This window comes from Scleropages formosus, chromosome 12, assembly GCF_900964775.1.
Source record: "Scleropages formosus chromosome 12, fSclFor1.1, whole genome shotgun sequence".
Lineage (NCBI taxonomy): Eukaryota > Metazoa > Chordata > Actinopteri > Osteoglossiformes > Osteoglossidae > Scleropages > Scleropages formosus.
In genome coordinates, this window is record NC_041817.1 from 12,510,733 (window position 1) to 12,524,941 (window position 14,209).

The following is a 14,209-nucleotide window of genomic DNA, read 5'->3' on the forward strand; positions in this document are numbered from 1 at the left end:
ATATGCAAATAAATACACTATGTACACCAGAGAGAAATTTTTATTTTTAGGGTAAAACATGATGGATCATTAACCAGAAAAATGCAAAAGGCACTGATTACATAGGTCACACACACAAGTAACATCTCATCCCATCTTTGCTTTCAGTCATTCAAGTGCTCAAATGGGAGCCAAAAGGAGTGTGATTGTTTCAAAATAAACATCAAGCATTTGTTTGCTCACTAACACTATTAGATATGTTACATATGCTCTGAGAATTTCATGTTTTTATTTTTCTGCATGCCATACAGGTAACCCATTCTTCCTCATTCTTGTCTGTTTATGTTTGTTTATCCTATTACTACACACACTACACAATTTGTTATATTCTCATATCATGCATATTCATCCTTTTGGAATCCTGCTGTGGCAACCCCGGATTCATGTCACCATCAAGCACCCAGCATGCTCCACATCTTACTGCGGTATGCTGCTCACAAAATGCTTAAATCAACTTACAGTTTTATCCACCCTTACAACTAAGATTAAATGCCAAGCTAAATAGTACTGCTGCAGAACCCACCAGCAACCATCATAACATATCAAAAACTGCCTGCAGACATATAAGACGACAATGTAAATTCTGGGATTCTGGCTGCCTTCTCCTTGTGTGAACTATTTAACAGAATGCATTTCTAAATATCACTGGTAGTCAGTTTCAGACAGGCAAAATTTTCCACTTTTTTTTTTTATAAGTACCTTTTGAGATAGGAAATAACTCCTGAACATGCACCTGAAAGTTCTGATCAAAAATATGTAAATATGTAGCACTGCACTAATCTGGTGAGGTCAGTTTAACAACCTTGTTGAGGTCAGGAAAAAGAGTTACTACCACACCTGTACCTGTTTCTCAGACACAAACTGGCCATGTAGCTCACTGGTTCCAGCAGGCAGCAAGGCCAGGTAGACAGGCGTGATAGCACCCTCATCTGGAGACTTGGTTGCGTTGGGCCCAGCCATGTCTGTCCTTACCCAGCCCGGACAACAGGCATTGAGGAGAATGCCGTCTCCCGGCCTCTCCCTTCTCAGTTGCCATGCATGGATCCTGGAGAGCACGGTGACGCCCAATTTGGACACACCATAGGCTGTTTCAGGCCAGCCCTTCTTGGTATGCACCCCAGCCTGGGCATCCTGAATAAACTGATTCATGAGTTGCACCAACTCCTCTTCAGTGATGTCATCACTGCGGAAGCGTACCTGGAGCTCTGGGCTGCAGCGACTCAGGGCAATGGAACTCATAACGCTGGATACATTCACAACCCGCCCTGCAGGAGAGTGACAGCAATCCTCAATACATTGAACGAATCAAATTCTCCCAAACCCCCATACAATTCACAAGATTTACCTCCAGGTTTAATAATGGGAAGGAACACAGTGCACATATCTCTGGTGGCAAAGAAGTTGGTTTTGAGGGTCACTTCAGCCTGGGTTCCAAAAGGTGTCTTGTCAGCAACTGTGATAGAACAAGACGAAGAGGTTGCAAAAACAGTGAAGTTATTTATTTTTATCTAGTGAAAACTGGACTTACTGGTGTCTGACACCTTTTCATACCCATTGATTGTACACAGTTTAGGAACAAACTCAAAAAATTAAGGATACAAACTTTAGTCCTGCCTTCGCCTTCCCGCTGAAAGAACCAACAAGTAATGGAGACTCCACGTTATGCTCCGCGTAGATCACGCGTTACCTTTGTAGGCGATCCCAGCATTGTTGACGAGCACATCTACGCCACCGTACTTCTCCGTGAAGAAGTCGCGCGCGGCCCGCACGCTCACAGGGTCGGTGATGTCCAGACGCAGAAAGAGGGGACCGAGACCCTCCGCCTTCAGACTCTCCACCGCCTTCTCACCCCTGCCCACGTCTCGTGCGCTCAGGTACACGTCGCCCGCGAACTGCTTGCACAAGGCGCGCACCACCGCGAAGCCTATGCCTTTATTGGAGCCCGTGACAAGTGCAACTCTGGTAGACATACCCGGCTTCACAACACAAACAAAACACAGACAGAGTCAGTAACTGAAAAAAAGATTCGGCTAATGCACTTCTAGCTTACCAAAGTTAAGCGGTAAACTGGGGGGATAAAAGCCACACTATAATAAGGTGATCAGGAAAGTCTTACTCTTTCAGAGAAAGGCTCTCTCTTCGGTAAAAGGCGACCTACTTGGGTTTTAAACTTCACCGAAAGGCACACCTACTTCTGTCAGTTTCTAGCAATGCGCAAGAACCGAAAACTGGGGTGACGTCATCAAAACGCGACCAAACACTTGCGGCGCCGAAATGCTCTAAATGGTTGTAACAGGGGCGCTGCAGAAAGTTTTGTAATGAACAGTAAGAAAATCGCAATTTTGATACGGTTCACATGGGTTTTAGGGGGAAACGTCAAGCAATATTGTTCAGCCATTGCTACAAAAGCAATGCTATGGTAATACAGCTTACTGTTACTCTCCTCAAAACATAGTAAATAACTGGTGGCATTTGACCTTCTACATTTTACATGTTTAAGGACTGTACTTTCTTTAAGTTTGCGGAGTATTTTAACTCCGGAGAGTCTTCATGGAGACCAATAAAGGCAGAAGAGGCAGAAGGAAACGGAGACAGAGGTTCAAACAGAGCTCTGTCCGACCAGGTGAGGCGCGGGGCTGAGGGGGCTATGACGTCAGTAGGCCCGCGAGCTGTGAAGTGCTCATTGCTGTCATTTCTTTTTATTTATTTATTTATTTTTAACTCCTTCAGTAAATCTGTGTCATGAATCCCGATACGTGGAGCTGAGGAAATGGCTGAAGCAGCATGGCTTCAAGTGCAATTCGTTGATCCCAGTACAGTTTTCAGGTATGACTTCCTTCATTGAAAACACACTGACCGCTCACCTACTCACGATGAACTTACTGCATAGAGGTCATCTTGACGCGTGTCGTTCGTTGTTTGTGTATTCTCAGACACGGGGAGGGGCCTGATGACCACACGGGCCATTCAGGTAACGTGTCATTTGTAAAAATGAGGCTATAATGCTTCATATAAACTTGCCCTAAGTGCCGTTGTCTTTATTTGGTGTATGTTGTCCTCTCACATTATGTGTATATATGTTTATCTGCAGGCTGGTGATGTGTTGATTGCCTTGCCGGAGATGTGTTTATTGACCACTGCAACCGTACTCCAGAGCTATCTGGGTGGATACATCAGGAGGTAAGAGACGGAGAAGTCGCATTGAATGTATTTCTGTGGGACGATGAGGTTGTTTAATTCGGCAGGGTTCCATCACAGCCCAGGTGTTTTTACACTGTGAGTAAAATACTGTTTCTTTTAATAACCGAATACATGAATGTAGTCTTCTAGGGGCTGATCCACTCTGCACCTTTTAATTAAATTTCACTATTTTGTTTCTGTCTTCGTCCTTGCTAGGTGGAAACCCGCCATCTCTCCTCTTCTGGCCCTCTGTGTGTTTCTCATTTCTGAGAGACATCTTGGGACAGAGTCGCAGTGGAAGCCCTATCTTGACATTCTGCCGACATCCTACACATGTCCTGTCTACTTTTCGGATGAAGTTGTGAGCCTGTTACCAAGAGTTCTCAGAAGAAAAGTGCTGAGCCAGAGAAATACAATTTTTCAGCTGCACACACATTCGCTGGCATTTTTTAAGAGCCTGCAGCCACTTTTTAGTCATCCTGTGGAAGATATATTTACCTATGATGCACTGCGATGGGCATGGTGCAGTGTCAACTCTAGAACTGTGTACATGGAGCACCAGCAGAGCCCTGACCTGGCCAAGGATCCAGATGTATATGCAATGGCTCCATACCTGGACCTGCTCAACCATAGCCCAGGTGTGCAAGTGAAGGCTGGCTTCAACCACGTGACACGATGCTACGAGATCCGCAGTATGCAAGGCTGCAAGAAGTACCAGCAGACCTTCATTTGCTATGGCCCCCATGACAGTCAGCGCCTCCTACTGGAGTATGGGTTTGTGGCACCTGACAACCCCCACAGCGTGGTCTATGTGGATCCAGGTTTGCCAAGTATAGTGGTTATAAAGGCAGGACAAGTGCAGCTATTTTTATCTGCTAAAGTTAAAAAATAAATTAAATTGGGTAAAATTGTTGTCCTGAGCAGGGTCACGATTCATATATCTTTATTTGAATAATGTAACTAAAAATTACCTGCTCCTTAAAGACTTGAGTGAGAATGAATGTGATAATCAGTGTCTTTTTGTCCAGCCATCCTACAGCAGTACTTTTTTGAGGTGGACAAACAATTTCAGCAAAAGCACCTTTTTCTGAAAGAGCAAGGGTTTCTAACGTGAGTATTTCCACACTGTTATGTTTCAGATGCCTCCTTGCATACAGTACACTGCTGACCAGTTATTTTCTGTGTGTGTATTCCTGTCATAGGAATCTAACCTTTGGGCCAGATGGTCCCTCGTGGAAGTTAATGACAACATTGAGACTGCTATGCCTTAGACCAGAACAGTAGTAAGACCTTTCAAAGACTAAACTCCACAAACAAAAATACTACTAGACTCAGGCTCTGTGTTGTCAGCAAAGCTCGGAGCACTGGAATTTTCATGGCATTCGTCTGAGTCTGCATGTCTGGATGTGGTTTCTGCAGTGCATGCTGGAAATCTGTGCTCTTGGGGTCAGCAGTGAGTCAGGATGTTGAGGAGCAGAGCCTGGGTGCGGCCTGGGCGCTATGTCGCCACCTCATGGAAGAGAACAAAGAGGCTGTAGCGAAGGTATGTTTACAGCACTGTTGTGGAGAGAGGCACAATCACACTACTAGATGCTTTACCACCACAGTCTTTGCTTCTAAGGTGTGCTTCCATTTAAGTTTCTCAGGTCTTTACGGTCTTCCGTTTTCTTTTTTCCCCCTAAATTCTGAGAACTGAGGTCTTAATCTCTGTTTTTCAGCTGTCCCGCATGAAGGTGGATGCAGGTGTCTCCCTCAAGGAACAACTGGCTGTAGTAGGATGTCTCAGAAATGAGGAGCATAGGATTTTGGGATATTCAGTGGAAGTTATTGAGAAAATTCAGACAAAATTTGGGTGCAGGTAAAACACTAATTTCTGGTTTTTACTCATGACTTGTGGAAGACACTGTCCAGCTGCACAAATATAAAACCACATCCTTTCTGGATAGAGAGAGCAAAACCTGGAAACTTGCCAATGTATGTTCAACACCTTTGAGGCACATGACTTATGCCATAGTCTGGGTGTCTCCCATCTCCAAGATAGATGCAGATTATGTGCTATAAATGTCTGACTCACATGAGTTTCAAACCAACATGAAGAGAACAGTGGGTTCACCTTTAGAATCAGAATGAGCTTTATTGCCAAGTATGTTCACACATACAAGGAATTTGTCTTGGTGACAAACTTCCACAGCACAGACAGAATGACAGTGACAAGACAGATGAGAAAATAGAATATGTGAATGAAGGATAAAAAAAAAAAATAAAAATATACCCAAAGTACCCAATATACAAAAATGGGCAGAGACTGAGAAAGCTGGGGATCAGGGGACATGGCTATGCTCTAAGTAAACCTGCAGTCCATCTGTTGTCCTTCAGCTGCACTGCAAAGATGTTGGGCAGAAGGCAACACCTCTGCAGCTAAACAGTCCCCATCAAGAAAATTTGCATCAATACAGCTATGTTCATTCATGGGTTTATCATGGGCATTTGCTGAATGTATAATCTGTGGGTCTAAATGCATATGAGTTTACTTTGCATGCACACATGACCTAGAACAAAAGGCCATTCTAATGAACTCTGGTTGTTCATTTTATTTAATAGTTTAAAATTACTTTTTCAAATGAAATTGAACAGCAAAAATAACCCAGATGGTTCTGCATCAGTGTTGTGGGGAACTTTGCAGTGGTAAGGTTCTGGTGTTTATACCATATTGTAATTCTTACTGTATGACACAACCAGAAGACTACCAAAATTCTGAACACACACTCTCCAAGTTAGAGGGCTGTAAACACATTAGTTCAGGATTATCAGCTCTAGAACCCCCCCCCAAAGCATTTTTTCCCCCCATTGTTTTAGAATCATGTGACCAGAAACATAATGCATTTTTTTTTTTTTATGTGCAAGAGTACAATGTACAGTACTATTTATGAAATTGTTTTAAAAAAGCATAAGTTATTTGGATGATTATTGAAAATAAACACTTTAATGCTTAATCAAAGAATGAATGTGCAGCCTTCATTGTAATGTCATTTATGTATAATGTGAAGGATACACTTGCAATCATCATTGTCTTTCACTTGTGGTATGGTTCATTGGCCTAGTGGGTCTCGGTGGAATGCTGGAAAACAGTCATCACAGCTGAACCACCAACCTCTTCCTGACGTGCCTCGCCTGCACCATTTCCATTGAAACGGTTGCCTCGTAAAAAGGCACAGGCTCATCCAGTTGCAGCCTATGAAAACACAACTTGAGCTATGTTCACCAGCAGAGCATACACACTCACATACAAAGATTTGCATACTGGATAAAAGCCAAAGTTGCACCAATTGTCAACTTCCTGATTTTTTAATAGAAGTGCACAAACAAGACCCAGTACTAAGCAGACATTTTTTCCACCTATCATTTTGGGAAAGGGAAGCTGTAGAAAATGCTAGGGCTTTGCAAAGAAAGACCAAAGGAAACTGCAACAGGATAACTTGAGTGTAATATCCATGCAAATACAAGCCACCCCACTATGCTCTAGCTGTATTCACCTACCCATTAGCAATGGGAATATGGACAATACCTTAATGTCCCAGTGGACAACTTTTCAACCACCTCTCTCAGGATATCTGATGGTCTCTGTTAAGATCAGAATATAGTAGCCAAGGAAGTTTTCTGGAAAAAAAACTCAACTTTCTTTGATGCACCCTTGAAAACTAACCCTCTACTGTCAGCTGTGCTGATGAAACATTCAGGATACGGAGGTATTTCCCTTGACTGCTCCTGGATGCTCCCCATACTTCCTCATTCAGGAAAGACAGTGAAGCACCCCTAAGGAAGAGACTATGACTATCTGGAGGGTCCAGCTGGAAGCAAACACCAACATCACATGTATTCAAGCTTGCAGTCATACAGGAGTAGTATCATTGCTCATGTTTTGCTTCATAAATTCAATCCTACCTGTAGACTGCACTCTGTAGTGACCCAGTGGCCTCCAACACCAAGGACAGAGATAAGGTCATGCTTGTGCGGGAGCATGTGTTGGCCAGTAGGCTCCTCTTCATACAGCCTCACTAAAACAGTGCAGGGTTGTGAGAAAAACAAAGTTCTGTCATGCCTTAATCATGGATGAGGATGCACAGACTGCCCTGTTGTCAGGAATGTCCTCTGACCTCCACTGTCAATGATGATGTCTACACCAAGACCTCCTGTCTCCTCCATACAGGCCTCCACCAGGTCCACTTTCCCATCCCAGACTCCAATGACCCGGGCTGAAGAAACCAAATCAAAGGGTGGAAAATGGGTTAGAGAAAGCTGCAGGAATATGGATGCTCTGTTTCTGCCTCACTCTTTCTAGTGAATAGACCAATTTCATTGATCAGCATTCCATTTGAGCTCAACTCCATTTCCACTGTCAGGGCTGCTTGTAGTTTAATCTCTGAACCCACTGATACTGTAACTCCAAAATGTAGTGTCACTTCAGTAAAGAATCTCCAGCGAATGACATTTAATGTGGTTTTTTGTTAGAGATCTAGAAAGCCAATTTAGTCCACTTCAAGTCAGATGTGCTTAGTTACCCTGACACTGGCAAAAGCATATGCTCCAGCAACTAACAAATGATATCTTAACTCATGGTTTGACTTTAACAGGAGCAACCGGTGTTTAACCAGAATATACACATGAAGCACCTGACAAGCAACCTCAAACAGGACACACATACACATTTACACAACAGGACAGGTTCAGAAAAAAAACAGGTCTTACCGTTTTACCCTTTTACACTTAGAAGGAAAAACAGAAGAGCATTTTTTTCAATGGGGCACACATATGGGGAACCCAGGCTTACAAACGTACCTATGACAGGCTCCTGTGCACCTTGGGCACATGGAAAGGCATAATGGAGAAAGCACAGTCAAAGAGCAGAGTATAGAGATAAGCCCACATGTCACACACCTATTCATAGGCTTACTTACCCCAACACAGTAACATCTCACTCAGGGTTCACACACTTACCCAACCACAAACTCACTTCTACATTTCTAATTTCATTTGAACACTACAGTAGTTACACTCTGGGGAAAGCACCAAAGGTCATTTCTGCAAAAGGAGTAATACCCCAATAGCTCAATCTCACTCAAACCTCTTCATTTGCCGGTAATTGTGACACTATCCCAGGGTCAAGAAATCCGTGACAAATACATAACGTACTTGTTGCAAACATCACACTGAGGATTAACTACTTACATTCCTGCAATGAGGCTTTCAATGGCTATTTAGAAAACAGCTGCAATAAGGATGTGCTGTTCTTACAGTGCCCAGAGACATACCCATCCCTTCCCTTGTATGCTCACCAACACTGGGCCGCAACTGTTCCAGGAGCTGCTGGTCCTGCAGGGACAGGGCTGTAGCCAAAACTTTCACACCATGGTAGTGGGCCACCTGGATGGTTATCATTCCAAATGGCTTCATCCAACACATAGAAACAACAGTAAATGACAAAGAAAGTAAGACAAACAGATGGCATTATCTTCAGAATTTACTTCATTGGTATCAGTTTGTTACATAAAGGTGATTTGTGACACAAGGGCACCTACAGTGGCTCCATCTAGCACGAGCAAGGTGTGTCCTGTAGCTACACGACCCAGGCTGTGCAGAGCAGTGTAGGCTCGCAGTCCATCGCGGATTGTCCCAGCTGCCTCCACCCATCCAACCTTCTCTGGCTTTGGTACTGTATAACACATATATTTACACAGACAGGAGGCATCTGTCACAAAGCAGTACCTTCACTGTATGTCCACATCTGCTCCTGTGCTAAACTAAACAGAGGACATACCCAGATGATGCTCGTGGATCAGAACCACATCACACAGACCCGACAGTTCAGCATCAAGGGGTAGAATACCTGCATGACCAGAGTATCATCGTTAGTCGAAGTCCATAAACAGCCAAGAACATAGATGACAGATGACAAAACTTGTCCCACGGGAGATGCTGCCTTGAGGCTTCAAAGAATGCTTACAATGGCACAATAACACACACTGTGACATCACAGCTATAATCAGTTCTGCAAAATACATTCTTTCAAGTCCATAACAAAGACAACAGCATCTTTTCAAAATATTCTTACCTACAACTTTATCATCAGGTTGGAAAAATGTCACCTTGGGTCCAACTGTAAAATAAGACCGAAAAAATGTATAGTTAGCCATGGCCAGCTGAGCCTGTTACTTTTTAATTTTGGTACTTACATTTTATTTACCAAATCAGTTATGGCTGGTCATTCAAAATTGATATTACTGGCTCGTGGGTGCAATAGGCTGTTTAACACTCCCTCTATTTAGAGATTGAACACTGGCAGGGGCTCTGGGTTTGGAGGATTTATCTTTAGGATGAGCAGAACTGCCATACACAGGCCAGAAAACACACTCGTGCATGGAACTCCTGGACATGCACAGTTGTACACACGCTTGGACAACAAGCCTGCATACATGCAGAAAAAAAAGCATGCACTGACATACATACCTAACAGTGGGAATGCTGCCTAAACTCTTGCCTTACAGTCTCAAACTAACCTTGGAGGACAACTCCAGAGATCTCCCTCCCAACCGGTATTAAGTCCCTGCTCAGCTTCAGGTCATCCAGGATCTTCCGTATAGAGCCAGTGATTGAGGGTAGATGAAGGAAAAACCAAATACCATGTTTAACTCATCATGAAGAGGAGCAGAAATGCCTCTTTTTCCAGCACAACAAACTAAAGCAACATGATACAGTTAAGTAGTGCAGTTCAGTGCAGCGCACAGGGGCGTTGCCTTGCAATTCAAAGGTTCTTGGTTCAAATCCCAGCCCAGTTGATTTAGGCAGTCATCCTAGATTGACAGTTACAATGCCCTGCTATAGAAACGGGTAAAATCATTCTTAATTTGCTTTCTGTCGCTTGACCAAACATGCCGGCAAGGCAGATAAATAAAATACATTTCTGCTGAAGGAAACTGCAGATTGCTGAAGGTGATAATAATAGGCAAGAACCAACCTGTAACCAGTTTACACTTGTAACCCATAAGGACTGTCAAAGACAGCGCTAAGATCACCAGCAATCCATCATCGTTCACCTTCGCCTCCAAAACGGTATATCTGGAGTCAAACAAACAACTTTCTCAGCTGCTCACCTTTGTGTCCACTGGGCTTAGAGCACAGGCTTTCACTTGAACTTTCACCTGGTGGCTCTTTAAACAGCTGGGCAGGTTCTGCAACAGGCCGCAAACATAAGTGGCTCTTCTTTGACAAGACCATGTATAAGAGGTATATTATAAAGATTCTTAGTATGCAGGCTGCTAACTGGGGGGGGGGGGGGGTCAGATGGGCCATAACCAATACAATAACTATAACACTTTCATTCATTGCACTTTTGTTGGCGTTATCTTCGGATAAACCAAAGATCCAATGCTGAAATGCAAATTCAGAGCTAAATGGAAAACGTGGATGATGGGCAAGTTGTCACTTTCACTTTGCCAGCAGCGCAGTATGACCGGGCGGCGTCCGCACTGGACACGCCGAGTGTGGACACTTACCGTCTCCTGGATGAGAAACTTCACGACGTCGCCTGAGCCGCCATTCTGCTGGCAGTACAATCCCTTCATGATTGTTGGCCGGCAGCGAAGCGCACACAAGTTCTGCACGGCGGGGGCGACAAAAACAGTAACAACAATTGAATGTGTCACTCAGTCTCAGCCTGCGACGTGTTTCTTTGACAACGATCGAGAACAGCGGCGGATCTCCGATCTCGAGACTCGTCCGGACCGGTCCCGGCTTCAACTGAACACATCATCATGTTTCCTGTGTATTCGACGTAGCCCCAGCACGGCAACTGAAGCGGTGCAATGAATGTAAAGTAAAGCAGGGAGAACGAGCTGCTCGGTGCACACCCATTGCCAATCATTGCATTTCGAAACGTCGCTCTATTGCACAACCTGGAAGTGTGAGGGGAAGGACTCAAGGAGACGCAGCCCGCACCCGGCCGCCGACACGACACACCAGCCCGTTCGTTCGGCGGAGGAACGGCGAAGACCACCGCCCGCTGCGTACCGCCGTCGCACAGTAAACACGTCGGTCCCCTTCGTTACACGCTGTTTGGTGGAAACGTATTCGATCAATTCTACTTAAAGTCCAGTGGTCTTTAAACGTGTCATTCTAGTATAAATTCTTTTCTGTACGCCTTTCACCCTATCCCTTACTGAGGGGGCGGCACGTTCTGGAATTCCTTTCTGATATGTAACCCGCGCAACGCCCTGTTCGTAAACCTAAACCTTGAGCTACTATTGGATAGTGCCCTTGTCAGTTTCGAAAAGTAACCAATGGGAGCTTGCTTTTGTATGCATGGGGGTTGCGCCGTACGTCGGCGGCGTAGCACTACGGCGGCTCCAAGGGAGAAAACGGGAGTCCTAAAGAAAGAAAATAGCTGGATTCCGGCATCGGCTCGGAGGATTAGGTTCTTTTATTAAATAGAGAATCCATTTAGCATGGATCATTGACGATGAGGTGAGAGCACGCGTCGTTTTCACACAGTTGCATTATTTTTTTTGTGTTGGCCGACATCTGGAGTGTAAGTCATTGCTTGGCACAGGGAGTAGTAGGTGCGAGCGGGGGGTGCGGGGAGGTTGGTTGGGGGGGTCACCCTGTAGGAAATCAGTGCCGCCCGCGGACTCGCTATCCTGTAACCACCGGCGCTTAATGTCACACAACCTCACATTAATTCACACCGCTGTTTCCTCCTGCGGTTTTAATGCTTCGCGTTGTGTCATTCTGTGCGCTACGGACCCGGGCTGTAGATCAAGAAGCGCGAATGGTGAGGTGGTGGTTGCGGTTCATGGATGTGGGGTTGGACTGCTGAACAACAAGACAACGCGTGTGTCTCATCATCATCATCATGTGTATTTAATTAATATTTTCCGCAGCGGCCATGTGTTGTTCCTAACGCACGGAACCGGAGCCCAGTCCTGGTGATACATTCACATTCACACACACACTGCAGCGGGTCTCGATCGGCTCACTCGGTTAGTGAGTTAATACTTGGTTACACGGTGAGAATGAGATGTCTTCCGACGTGCCTCTCTTCGGCTCAACAATTTTGCCAGTGAAACAGCTGCTATGTTACCAAATAAATGCCGTTACTACATCATCTGTGTGACTGTGACACTCCCCGCACCGCAGTGCCATGGGATGGATGGTGATCTGATCACTGATGGTGTGTGTTGTAGAGGCCGTTCATCTTGCCACTCTTCTTTCTGGCCATGCTGTGCTGTATCACCAAAGGATTTTTCTCTACACACTAATTTTTCATACGAATGTTTCCTGTTCTACTCCGAATGGTCGAGCGAATGCGGCGCACTGTGATGTTCGCCACTGCACGCGCCTGGTCGGCGATCTGCACACGTGATTCGGCGGCGACAGCGCGCCGCGTTCGCATGCGGTGATGTCAGTGTCGGCCGATCACACTTGTCTTGTCTCTCCTAACGACTTGGGTTTTTTTTTAAAAAAAAAAAAAAAAAAAAATCAAAATGAACTTCTTTGCTTAAATTAAACGGAGTCTCTTTATAATAACCCTGTACTATTATTTGCTGCAGCGCAGGCTGGGCCCTCCTGTGCCTTCTGAGCACAAGACATTTCCTATGAAATGTTCATAGGCTGCTGGATAAAGACTTAACTGAAGGGTCTTTTTCAGGGTAAATCCGCAGCAGTTCGGTCGTGGTGAGAATCGGTCGCTCCTGGGGCTCCACGCGACTATATAGCTGGGACAGCAAGTGGCGTAGGGGTTAGGGGTGTTGCCTCGTAATCTGAAGGTTGCTGGTTCCAGTCCCACTCTCTCTCTCACACACACACACACACACACACATTTTCTGAACCGCATGTCCCATACGGGGTCGCGGGGAACCGGAGCCTACCCGGCAACACAGGGCGTAAGGCCAGAGGGGGAAGGGACACACCCAGGACGGGACGCCAGTCCATCACAAGGCACCCTAAGCGGGACTCGAACCCCAGACCTACTGGAGAGCAGGACCCGGTCCAACCCGCTGCGCCACCGTGCCCCCCCCCTCAGTCCCACTCCTGCCGTGGTAATCTGTTCAAGGTACAGTACTAAGCCTGAGCTGACACAATAATTACCCTATGGTATAAATGTAAATGGGTGTACCGTTGTAAAGTTATCTAACGTTGCAAGTCGGCGCTTCTCCCGTCTGCTGCGACTTGGCACGAGTCTGACAGTTCCGTTTAAACACAGCCCGGCACCATATTTCTCTGTCGTCGTCACGAAGCCACGGCTCTTGGTTGCAAAATGCCTTTTTGTTTCACTAGTTTTGTCCTCTGCACCACAGTGTGAAGCGCTGAGGCTTTGTAGATGTTTACGGAGAGTGCTGGCAGTCCTTAATTCGCAGCGCATAATCGGAGTGCGCCGAAAGCTGAAGTTTAATAAGAGGTTTTGCCTTTTCATGGGACACGTCGCGTTGCTTTTTTTTTTTTTTTCCGTGATCCGTGAGCATTCAAATGGACTGCGTCTCAGATGGAGACAGGTTCCTGAATGTAGGAGAGAGGGTAGTCTGGGAGAGGTGCTAGGAGGCCCTGGAATCCATGGGACATTGTTGTGCTGCATACAAGGGGGACTCTCTCTGTCGCCTCTTTTCAGTTGTAATCCCGGGGGGGGGGTTCTTTGTGTTTGGCAAAGGCAAACACACTAAAGATCTGGTCCCCAGGATTATAATTTAAATGAAATGTGTTCCGAGAAGCAGAAGTTGGCTGCTTAGAAATGGGTTCTGATGGCAGCAGTTTGTACATCTTAAAAACAGTGGTAAAAAGTGTTCTGCAAGAATCTCGGTAACTTGGGTGGATGTTTCGGAGATACAGGTAGACCCAATGGAGGACGTTACATTGTGGTGCATAAGAACTTGCAGTGGTGTTTTACATTTACTAATTTAGCAGACACTTTTCTCCAAAGTGACGTACATCTCGGAGAAATAAA

At 45.3% G+C, this 14,209-nt stretch overlaps 4 protein-coding genes across 13 annotated transcripts in view; 2 read left to right on the plus strand and 2 right to left on the minus strand.

Annotated features, from left to right (window-relative positions):
- Positions 1 to 30: 30 nt before the first annotated feature.
- On the minus strand, positions 31 to 2,249 carry cbr1 (carbonyl reductase 1). The gene is made up of 4 exons (XM_018758774.1): positions 2,156 to 2,249; positions 1,727 to 2,015; positions 1,385 to 1,492; positions 31 to 1,304 (listed from the first exon to the last, which is right to left on the minus strand). Exons 2-4 carry the CDS (start codon positions 2,007 to 2,009, stop codon positions 868 to 870), a joined length of 828 nt encoding a protein of 275 aa, XP_018614290.1. The 5' UTR covers positions 2,010 to 2,015; positions 2,156 to 2,249; the 3' UTR covers positions 31 to 867.
- Positions 2,250 to 2,305: 56 nt separating this feature from the next.
- Positions 2,306 to 5,400, plus strand: setd4 (SET domain containing 4). 3 transcript variants are annotated; one of them, XM_018758721.2, is made up of 10 exons: positions 2,306 to 2,458; positions 2,558 to 2,662; positions 2,770 to 2,865; positions 2,973 to 3,010; positions 3,131 to 3,219; positions 3,436 to 4,040; positions 4,248 to 4,329; positions 4,422 to 4,502; positions 4,639 to 4,762; positions 4,938 to 5,400. In XM_018758721.2, exons 2-10 carry the CDS (start codon positions 2,590 to 2,592, stop codon positions 5,079 to 5,081), a joined length of 1,332 nt encoding a protein of 443 aa, XP_018614237.2. In that variant the 5' UTR covers positions 2,306 to 2,458; positions 2,558 to 2,589; the 3' UTR covers positions 5,082 to 5,400. The 3 variants fall into 3 exon arrangements, with proteins under 3 accessions (XP_018614237.2, XP_018614218.2, XP_018614244.2); XM_018758702.2 differs by having other exon boundaries at positions 2,306 to 2,662; XM_018758728.2 differs by lacking the exon at positions 4,422 to 4,502 and having other exon boundaries at positions 2,306 to 2,662.
- A 53-nt stretch (positions 5,401 to 5,453) lies between these two features.
- Positions 5,454 to 11,453, minus strand: cryzl1 (crystallin, zeta (quinone reductase)-like 1). Of its 6 annotated transcripts, XM_018758739.2 has the most exons (14): positions 11,169 to 11,453; positions 10,770 to 10,871; positions 10,368 to 10,445; positions 9,774 to 9,846; positions 9,329 to 9,373; positions 9,035 to 9,103; positions 8,796 to 8,929; positions 8,553 to 8,664; positions 8,056 to 8,076; positions 7,374 to 7,472; positions 7,162 to 7,274; positions 6,962 to 7,067; positions 6,785 to 6,830; positions 5,454 to 6,451 (listed from the first exon to the last, which is right to left on the minus strand). In XM_018758739.2, exons 2-14 carry the CDS (start codon positions 10,836 to 10,838, stop codon positions 6,352 to 6,354), a joined length of 1,065 nt encoding a protein of 354 aa, XP_018614255.1. In that variant the 5' UTR covers positions 10,839 to 10,871; positions 11,169 to 11,453; the 3' UTR covers positions 5,454 to 6,351. The 6 variants fall into 6 exon arrangements, 5 of the variants coding, with proteins under 5 accessions (XP_018614255.1, XP_018614266.1, XP_018614261.1 ...); XM_018758750.2 differs by lacking the exon at positions 8,056 to 8,076; XM_018758745.2 differs by lacking the exon at positions 11,169 to 11,453 and having other exon boundaries at positions 10,770 to 11,157.
- A 119-nt stretch (positions 11,454 to 11,572) lies between these two features.
- Positions 11,573 to 14,209, plus strand: part of itsn1 (intersectin 1 (SH3 domain protein)) — a 44,664-nt gene continuing 42,027 nt past the window's right edge. For 2 of the 3 annotated variants that reach the window (XM_018758453.2, XM_018758461.2), the window contains exon 1: positions 11,573 to 11,736. The gene's annotated coding sequence lies outside the window, so the exon portion shown is untranslated. The remainder of the gene's footprint in view (positions 11,737 to 14,209) is intronic. The other variant, XM_018758479.2, reaches the window with a different exon arrangement.

What these genes read in the sequence shown, in the direction of transcription:
- cryzl1 (XM_018758739.2), bottom strand. Translation starts at nt 10,838, where the DNA reads ATGAAGGGATTGTACTGCCAGCAGAATGGCGGCTCAGGCGACGTCGTG. An exon ending in AGTTTCTCATCCAGGAGACG is followed by an intron (nt 10,446 to 10,769) that starts GTAAGTGTCCAC and finishes GGCCTGTTGCAG; the next exon opens with AACCTGCCCAGCTGTTTAAA. An exon ending in CAGTCAAGGGAAATACCTCC is followed by an intron (nt 6,831 to 6,961) that starts GTATCCTGAATG and finishes AGAGACCATCAG; the next exon opens with ATATCCTGAGAGAGGTGGTT.
- setd4 (XM_018758702.2), top strand. Translation starts at nt 2,590, where the DNA reads ATGGAGACCAATAAAGGCAGAAGAGGCAGAAGGAAACGGAGACAGAGG. An exon ending in ACAGAGCTCTGTCCGACCAG is followed by an intron (nt 2,663 to 2,769) that starts GTGAGGCGCGGG and finishes TAACTCCTTCAG; the next exon opens with TAAATCTGTGTCATGAATCC. An exon ending in GATCCCAGTACAGTTTTCAG is followed by an intron (nt 2,866 to 2,972) that starts GTATGACTTCCT and finishes GTGTATTCTCAG; the next exon opens with ACACGGGGAGGGGCCTGATG.
- cbr1 (XM_018758774.1), bottom strand. Translation starts at nt 2,009, where the DNA reads ATGTCTACCAGAGTTGCACTTGTCACGGGCTCCAATAAAGGCATAGGC. An exon ending in TGCTGGGATCGCCTACAAAG is followed by an intron (nt 1,493 to 1,726) that starts GTAACGCGTGAT and finishes GTTCTATCACAG; the next exon opens with TTGCTGACAAGACACCTTTT. An exon ending in TCCCATTATTAAACCTGGAG is followed by an intron (nt 1,305 to 1,384) that starts GTAAATCTTGTG and finishes ACTCTCCTGCAG; the next exon opens with GGCGGGTTGTGAATGTATCC.